Consider the following 9,597-nt stretch of genomic DNA (forward strand, 5'->3'; position numbering starts at 1 on the left):
TCAGTTATTATGCTGGTTCACATCCTTTATATATCCTCTATAAAAGAAGTTCTGTTGTGAACTTGAGACTCAGAGAGCTCTTTGTGGCCTAGAATTTGGTTCTTCTTCATAATGAGAAATCATAGCATGATCTTGGTTTCCATCTCACCTACGTCAGGAAATGCTAAAGACCTGCTTGAAACCCCTCACAGAGACTATGCTAAAGTCCATGCCCTATTTATGCTCCTTGGGCACTTCTTACCTAATGGTGGTGGACGTTCATGTTGGTAAAGCAATGGAAGGGTGGGGCTAAAGATCGTACTCTCGGCGGCTTAGGTTTCTGTCTTTTCTCTAATGTGAGCTATGGTGAGTATTTACGCTGCTGCTGGTAGGGACGTTGCTGGGGACAGTTGGCTCATGACATCTGGGGCAATAGAGCCATTTTATAAATTCCTAGAAGATTTTTTTGAATGACTCAAAGTCTTTGGATATCTTTAGAACTTTTGCCTTATGTGTACATGCTGACTCCAAAAGCTTACCTTCCTAAATACATACAATTCTTTAATACATGATTCATTACATTTTAATACCATCGCCATTATACAAAGGCCCCTTTTCCATAGGAAAACCAATAAGCTACTTTAACAAATGTATAGTTCTAGTTTCTCTCTGATCCATCCATAACTGCTAGCTATTTAATCAGCTAATCTGAAAACAATTGCAAGTCAAGTTTCTCATTCCAATATCGTTGGAAATATTAAGCGCACTTTGCATTCACTCAGCACTGAAACCTAGGTGGGAAGTCATCTTTCCACAGAGCCAGCAGCAGCAAAAATTTAATAAGGCACCCTGCTGGGTTTCCAGCACTGAGAGCAGGTGCCACCAGACTGGGTTCTCTCTGCCATTGCCACACTGCCCAGCCCTTCTCCTGAGCAGCCGGGTGAGGCAGCCGCAGAGGTCCCACCAGTACCTGGGGATGCTCCGTCGGCAGGGTGGGAAGGCAAGGTCATCATGGGGGTTATGTTAGGGTTCTGTTGGGGTTCAAAACATGAAGGCATTTCTGACTACAAGTTAGTGTCTACCCTACTCACTGGACGGCTGTGTCAAGGAGGGCAGGGTCTGGTCTACCATTTCACTGGCCATTCTGTTCTCAGAGAAGCATTTTACCAAGGTGTTCCAGACGGGCTCCTGAGCAGGTTCAAGTCCCAGCTCAGCCACTTGCTGGCTGGAGACAAGACAAGGAGGTCCATGTGCACACTGGGGCAGCATGTCAGTGAGTGCAAGTGTCTTCAGGGACAAACACCTGACTGCAGGAGGAGGAAGGCAGGAGGGAGGGGCTGCTAAGAGTAGCAGCAGCTTCCACAGTGGCAGTGAGCAGCTCATGGAAAGGGGGTATGGGGTGGGAGCCCCTGGGGCCTTTTCATCAAGCAGGTGAGAAGGGAGTTGCACGTGTTCCTGAAGAAGGTTGCTGCAGTTAAGACAGGTCATCTGGGGAATGGGTACAGAAGGAAAGACGTGGAGACAGAAGGGCTGAGGATGAGGGGGCAGTGGGCACTCAACAGTCCTCCCTTATCCAGGGTTGCAATTTCTGTAGGTTCAGTTACAAGAAGTTAAAACTATTAAGTGGAAAATTTCAGAAACAAACAATTCTTAAATCACATATTTCATTCCACTTTGAGTCGTGTAATAAAATCTTATGTTGTCCTCCCCCATCCGGCTTGGGACATGAATCATCTCTATGCCCAGCGTGTACACACTGTATACACTACCCACCCATTAGTCACTCAATAGCCATCCCCATTACTAGATTCACCATCTCCATTTTGCAGTGCTTGTGTTGAAAGAACTCGTATTTTACTTAACAGTGACCCAAAATGTGGGGACATTGATGCTGGCAAATTGGATATGCTAAAGAGAAATTGTTTTAAGTGAAAAGACAAGAATACAGAATGGTATTTTAAGGGACTGTGTTCACATAATGTACTATGGTATATTATAATTGTTCTATGTCATTATTAGTTTTTTGCCATTTAATTTGTACTGTGCCTAACTTATAAAATATACTTCATTATAGGTATGTATACATAGGGAAAATAATTTGGTGCCATTCATGGTTTCAGGAATCCACTAGGGTCTTAGAACATATAAGGACAGGGTGGAGGGAATTACAGGGATAAGGGGAAATGACTGAATTGTCTCATTGTTCCCGTTTCTCAGTGAGGAGCAGGGAGATCAGGAAAGGAGAGTAGGGAGGGGGAGGGGTGTTGGGGAACAATGGCTGAAGGTGCTAATGCTTCTTGCAGTTGCAGGTTGACCTTGAGCAGGGCCATTGAAGCTATCGGTTGAATTGTCAGGGGAATGGACTTGTAAAATCTGTCTGTGAGACTAACATATGAATTCATACAGATCTGTGAACTTCAGCAGCTGCAGAGGTCTAATGTGAGCTATGGTGAGTATTTCCGTTAAATCTCAGCCACAGTCCCTCTTTGCTTTGTTCCCCTTTCATTTTGATGCACATTGTAAATGAATGTGGCCACACACAACCATACCTGTTCTAGGAGGAGAGTCTAAGTGGTAAATAGACTGATGGTCTCCAGAAAGGACTCAGGGGCCATCCTCTGATTTGTGCGCTACTGAAGATGAGGTAGAGGGAGCTTGCTCCAGAGACCCAGAGGGGTTTGGTGTCCATGCTGAAAGCAAGACATTGCTCAGGATGATTATTTTTTAAAATAAATGAGCTATGAAGAAAGAAAAGAAAAAGAACAGAAATGGAAAGGTTGTAATTGTATATGGAAGGAACTTTGACCTTGAGGCCAATATTGACCTTGAGCTCTGACCGCGAGGTGAGTAGAAGTAAGAAGTATATTGCTTCTCGAAGCAGGAAGTGGAATTGGGGAGCTCATGCCACCAAGATTCCTTGTCAGTAGGAGCACAAAAAAGTAAGAATAGTTTGATGGGAATAATGAAAAACAGTCCATAAATGAATCTTGGAGGTCGAATCAGGCCAGTAATGGGCCCGACCTTACAGAATCTCTGGAGACACTTGCTGGCAGCAGAACTGAGGGCCTCAGGGCCGGGCTCTGAGCCAGAAGGGCAACTCTTCTCTTCCTGGTTTGAAGGAAACCTCTCGGTGTTGAAAAGGAAAAGCCGTGTGCTTGATCTTCATAACGAATCCATAGATACAGTTGGTTTTGTTAGATAAAAACATGGAATAAATGTTCTCACTTTACGTAGAAGGTCTAGTCACTCTAAAGCAGTTGACGGCTGATCTCTCTGAGGTCTTTGTGGGATTCCCAGCCCATGACCGAGGTGACAAACAGGAGCTTGGGAAATGCATGTCTAGGGAGTTTTTATAGAATTTTACTTTGTGAATGGAAAGTTGGACAATCCCAGATTCTGAGCTTGAACTTCAAGCCCTCTTGAGAACAGCAACCAGTCTGAAACGGAATGTCATAGAGGTTCCCATGCTTCCGTGGAAATACGCCCACTGGGAAAGTTCACGAGGGACCAGCTTGTGTTTGAGGATGAACTTTAGCTTGCAAATGCATTCTAAATTTGTCTGTCACCCCAGGATGCTTGTAATCCAAGACAGCAAGGCAGCAGGACGCCTGCCGCTCCTCTCCTGTGGGGTGGCTCTGAGGGACAACTGTGATCCCTTCTCCTCACTTGGAATCCTGCCAGGCAGGGTCCCAGAAATAGAATTTCTGCTAAAGGAAATGGTTCTGATTCCTCTTCCAGCTTGGGTGTGTACATCCAGAGCGCCAATCACCTTGTGAATACTCATTAACATGTCGGGTAAGTGTTCATGGATGTAGATTGACATATGTATACACACTGATTAAAAAAAAAAGGATTTACTTTTTATGAGTAGTTTGCTAAGGGCAGATTTTAAATACTCTTTATCACACACACCAAATAAAACCTATCTATCACCTTGCCTGACTGTAGTAATCACACCTGTGTGTCTATCTTGTCAAGATGAGTGGATAAAAACATCATGTTCTTAAACACACAATAGGAAAGCACAAAAACAAAACCATTTTAAACTTTAGATAGTTGAAATAGCTGGTGAAGGAATTTCAAATATGGTTCATATCTATTTTAGAACCTGCTAAAAATACATTAACTTTCAAATGGCAACTTTCTATCGCACAGTGCTGGTGTCTCCTTACATCCTCTCTGTCCCTGTGCAGCTGGCTACCTGCCAGCGCCGAGCGAAAGCAACTCCAGGCCTTCAGAGGACCTCCGTCCAGGCTCCTCAGTGTGTCCTCCTTCCCTAGACGTTGTTCAGCGGCCTCTGCCCCAAGTCCCTGTCCCTGAGTCTGGAACACGGAGCCGCAGGTATTCTGCAGTCACTGCAGAGCACTGCCTCTGCAGATCACAGAAACAGCACGGTTCACACGGCAGCGACGGGATTGTGGAAACGTGAGCACACTTTCAGTTTCCCAGCACCTCATAGGTGAGCGGAGGATCCTACGTGGAATTGTCTCCCCTCGATCCTGTGAGACATCAGTCCTTTCTTCCTCCACCTAACCAGGCCAAGCCAAGTACCAAGATCAAAGATTTAAGTGTTTGTGTGTGTGCATGTATGTTTGTCTACATCTGCACATATGTAGGAATATATATTCACATCGTGTAAGTGCACACCAGTGCGTACATACGTGTTATTGGATCTACATGTTTCTGTATTGCAATTTACTTTGCTCAATACCCACATGGTAAATTGATCAAAAAGCTGATCTAGGAGATCGGCTCATTCAAAAACATCCATGCAGTTGCCAAACCTAAGGAGTGTGAACAGAAACTGAGCCAGCAGGGCCACGTGGTCTCTGTCGAGGCCACTGGAGCAGCCCTTCAGTCCACCGTGAAGCAGGGCACATCTCACAGGGGAAGGCGATGGGTGTTACTGTGCATCTGATGCCCTTGATTAATTTCGTTTTATCTTCACAAAGTCTACACTTCAGAAGTTCTGGGTTTGAATCTGAACTTACAGCCATAAGCCCTGTTTCCTAGTCTAAAAACCAGCACTAGCAATCATCTTCTTGCCCAGATAAGAGAGAGGACGCAGCCAGGTGACGAGTGGAGAGTACCTTCCCTCTGCCTCTGGACACTGGTGGTGCTTGCTACTCGCCCACAGTGGTGTGGGTTCTCACCCTGAACTCTTGTTTCCTGTCTGCAGGAAGGAATCTCAGCCACGGGGCTTGAATCAGAAAGAACCCTTCAGGAGGGCCTCAGCCAAGCTTGGAGGGAGGCTGACGACTGTCCAGCCCTAGTCCAAGCAGCCAGCCCATGTGTGTAAGACATGGGCTACAATGAGGGTCAAGCTCAGCCTCAAGAGCCTAGTTGAACCCTGCAAGCTTGGAAGATCCAGGCACAGTCATCACCAAGAGTGAAGCCAGTGCTGTCCTTCCCAGGGGACAGAGTGACTCAGATGGACACAAAGAGAGCAAGTCAGGGCAAGCTTTCTCCAGCTACTAATGGGAATTGATCTTCAGCTGCAGCTCAGGCCCTACTGTCCACAGATCCGTCTTCATGGAGCCATGATGGGGTAGGGATTCCCGTCCAGAAGGCCAGGGCGCAGTGCTGATGTGACCTGGTTCTGACAGCTCTCCTGTGTGGTGACAGGAGTCTCTTGTCACCAAGTCCCGAGTCACATGCCACCCCTCTCGGCCCATCCTGACTGTGCTATGCTCTGGTGCCACGGTGCAGGACATTTGAACCCCACTTCTCACATGTGCCTGAGAAAGCACTTGCCCACTCACTCTCTGCTTTAAGTTGAGGTACCCTATGACCTTTCATTTATAGAAGCTATCTTGTAGAGCATAATGAGTTTTGATGATGATTTCCCCATGTTACAATATGGATTTTTTGCTAATTTTTACATCTGCATTCATGTAGAGTGACATCTGTAATCTTTGAAATGGGCCATCAGGAAACACGTCCGAGAGAGAGAGAGAGAGAGAGAGAGAGAGAGAGAGAGAGAGAGAGAGAGAGAGATGGCAGGTGTTCTGGGTGGCCCCTCGAGGGCCACCCTCCTCTGCAGACCTGGGGGCTGCCTTACCTGGATCCCGGATTTACTCTGCTTCTCTGATCTGTCCTTGCTCTCCCCATAAATAGGTGAGCTTCCAGAAACTGGAAACCATATGTTGAGAGATTCAGCAATTTTGGTCAAACTCTACAGAAAACTAAAAGTGTTACTCAGTCACTTCTCCCCTGCGTTTGTTCTCCGAGCTGCTACACAGCTCCAGTTGGCACATCAGAACTCTCTCTTCCGTCTCCCAGCAAGTGCAGCAGCTTCACATCTCTGTCAGCAGCCTGGTGAGATGCTGGGCTGACACATGCTTCTCATTCGGTTGTGGATGGTGAATGGAGACTGACAGGCAGGACCTCCACAGGATGGTGGCAGCAGGACCTCCACAGTGCTGGTGGAGTTTTATAAGGGTGCTGGCCAAACGTGGAACTTTCAGTGAAGAGCTCTCCCCTCAAGTTTAAGGCTGCAAATAGTGTTCTGAGAAGCTGCGACCAAGGGATCGAATCCTTCTGCATGCCAGCTACTTCTGGCGTTCAGGACAAGAATTCAGTGTTTCAGGACAATTGCGCTCAGCCCAGGGGACTTCCCACTGTAGCTAGCTGCAGTCATTGCCAGCTCCAACCCCCTCCTCCTTTCAGTGAAAAGAGATCCATGAATTAGCAAAACATTGTCCAAAGTTTGATGATTTTCTCCACCCTGGTGAAGGCACCCCGGGTTATTTTTGTGTGGCTCTGGTATGGAGCTCTAATGACAGGATGGTTTGTCTGAGGTCCAGTTCTAGGAAAGAGCTGAGAGGAAAAATCAAGCTCAGTTTATATTCTTAGTATGAATGTGTCTTGCTGTATTTCTTTGAAATAGTTTTTTTTTCTGGAAAAAAAAAAAAAAAACCTCTTTTCAATCCCCTTGGTTTGTGTCTGGAAACCTCACTGCCTGAGAACACAAAGGGAGTTGTTTCAAAGACTTGAGAAAGCTTTGCAAAGAGGCTGTTATTCCACCGGCTTCCTTTGTCAGGTATCTGAACCTGATCCTTCTCCCTGAAAGGAGAGTGAGGGGGCTGTGCAGACCCTGCCCCAGGTCCCTGTGGCTGCTCAGTGACCACCGGGAGACAGATCCCTGCCAAGTGCAAGCCATCATTGTTTTGGAGAGTACTTTTCCTAAGGTTTCTCTAAAGTCTCTGTGGCCAGCCAAGCAACCGTTTCAAGTTCCATGAGGTTAACTGATTTCCTCAAAGACCATTAGATCTTCATCCAATTACAAACCAGTCTCCTTTATGGAATTCATTACGAAAGTGTTTTCAAGACTTGGTTGCATAAACCTACCTAGAAGGACGGTTTTGTGTTCACCAAGTAGAAAGGAAACTTTTCAAACTCCAAAGTGGTAGGAAACGTTTCCATTCCTCATGTGGAGCTTAAATATGAAATTCAGCTACACCTGTAGATGAAAACATTGCTAAACGAGATCAATGCATTCCAGGATTCCAACTTGCATGAAAGGAAAACAATGTATAGAAATCCATATTGTAGATTTAGAAAACAGAAGGTGTTACAAAACGTAGCTTTTGACCTGTGACCATTGGATTCCCTCTTTATTACTCCTGAAGTCTCCACGTGTCCCTTCCTGGTCGCTCCTGGGACACCTTGGCCATGCGTACTCTTCTCGAGGCTGCTTGTGTCTGCTGCAGCCTCCAGGCCCAGGGACTGCCTCCTCATTCTGGTTGACTCCTGCCACTCCTTCCTCTGCCTTGACACCTAAGACCACGTGCAGTTACTCCTGACCCGGCCCAGGACGGCCCTCTCCAGGCGACTCAGTCCAGTGCTCAGTACTGCTTTCCCTTGGGACATGGATGACAAACAGGAGTTGAGATGGGGTCCCATCCACCCTGGTCAGCTTCACTATAGACCAACACGAGGTTTCCCTGGCCAATGACTGGACTTTCTTTTCCCTTTTCAATAATATTCTGTTTCTTCCTGTTTCTACCATACCTGAACTTTCACCATGTTCAGAGAAGAGAAGAGGGAAGCCAGGTCTAGAGAGAAGTTTTAGCTTTTATCACTCACTTTTTATTTTTTAAGTTCACCCAAGGCCCCATGATTTCCCCTATGTTAAAGGCCAGAATTCCCAGTCTCCCTTTGGGACAGAAGCAGCAGATGGAGGATGGCCCTGGGGTCCCCTCCTGGGTCGAGGTCTGGCCCTGCTAGCAGGTGTCCAATAATAAGAAAATGGGGCCAGACTTTCTTCGCCGAGAGTCGCCGCGGTTTCCTGCTTCAACAGTGCTTGGACGGAACCCGGCGCTCGACCCCCACCCCGGCCGCCGCTCAGAGCCAGCAGCCCTTCGCCACCTCTTCACAGCGCCCTCGGACCGCCCCAGGCCTCCGCCGCCACTCCAGCGCCGCGCCTCTCCTCAGCCGCCCGCCATGGCTACCACGCCCCCCTCGCAGGTGCGCCAGAACTACCACCAGGACTCGGAGGCCGCCATCAACCGCCAGATCAACCTGGAGCTCTACGCCTCCTATGTCTACCTGTCCATGTCTTACTACTTTGACCGTGATGATGTGGCTTTGAAGAACTTTGCCAAATATTTTCTTCACCAATCTCATGAGGAGAGGGAACATGCTGAGAAACTGATGAAGCTGCAGAACCAGCGAGGTGGCCGAATCTTCCTTCAGGATGTCAAGAAACCAGACCGCGATGACTGGGAGAGTGGGCTCAATGCAATGGAATGTGCTTTGCACTTGGAGAAAAGTGTGAACCAGTCACTTCTGGAACTGCACAAACTGGCCACTGACAAAAATGACCCCCACTTGTGTGACTTCATTGAGACTCATTACCTGAATGAGCAGGTGAAATCCATCAAAGAATTGGGTGACCATGTAACCCACTTGCGCAAGATGGGAGCCCCAGAATCGGGCATGGCAGAGTATCTCTTTGACAAGCACACCCTGGGAGACAGTGATAACGAGAGCTAAACCTCAGCCTGACTTTCCCATAGCCGTGCAAGTGACTTCCCTGGTCACCAAGGCAGTGCATGCATATTGGGGTTACCTTTACCTTTTCTATAAGTTGTACCAAAACATCCACTTATGTTCTTTAATTTGTACCATTCCTTCAAATAAAGAAATTTGGTACCCCCCAAAAAATAAGAAAATGGGGTGTATTTGCCTTTTAAGGAATATGGTCCCCAGATTCATATTTTCCTAAAGAACAGGAAAAGTTGGCAGAACTATCCTAAAACTTTGATAGTTCAGATCTGGGCCAATGGTTGGGTGTGTTGGGGACTGGCCGGAAGGGGCCTCCTGGAGACAACCTGCTTCCGTGGGGACTTCCCCACAGACTCTGGTGAGTGTGTCCCCATTGTGCTCCGGGAAATTCTGCATCTTGACCAAGATTCCTACTCGTGCTGATCTATTCTCCAAAGAAGAGGGAGAGGACCTTGGACAGGATAGCTATCCTTATGGTTAGAAATGAGGTATCCCCAACATCTCATGTGTGAGACAACGCAGGAAGGCTTAGAGGTGAAATGATCGCATTCTGAGAGCCTTAAGCTAACCGTGCAATAATCCATGTGAATAGATTAACTGGGTGGTGGC

At 47.2% G+C, this 9,597-nt stretch overlaps 1 protein-coding gene across 1 annotated transcript; it reads left to right on the forward strand.

Moving 5' to 3' along the window:
- The first annotated feature begins 8,305 nt into the window (after window positions 1–8,305).
- LOC113191974 (ferritin heavy chain) lies at window positions 8,306–9,138 on the forward strand. Its single transcript, XM_026401935.2, has one exon. The coding sequence runs from the start codon at window positions 8,425–8,427 to the stop codon at window positions 8,974–8,976; it is 552 nt and encodes a 183-aa protein (XP_026257720.1). The 5' UTR covers window positions 8,306–8,424; the 3' UTR covers window positions 8,977–9,138.
- The last annotated feature ends 459 nt before the right edge of the window (window positions 9,139–9,597 follow it).

This window comes from Urocitellus parryii, chromosome 1 (assembly GCF_045843805.1).
Source record: "Urocitellus parryii isolate mUroPar1 chromosome 1, mUroPar1.hap1, whole genome shotgun sequence".
Taxonomy (NCBI): domain Eukaryota; kingdom Metazoa; phylum Chordata; class Mammalia; order Rodentia; family Sciuridae; genus Urocitellus; species Urocitellus parryii.

Excerpts from the sequence above, each read along its gene's own strand:
- LOC113191974 (XM_026401935.2), top strand. The coding sequence starts at position 8,425 with ATGGCTACCACGCCCCCCTCGCAGGTGCGCCAGAACTACCACCAGGAC.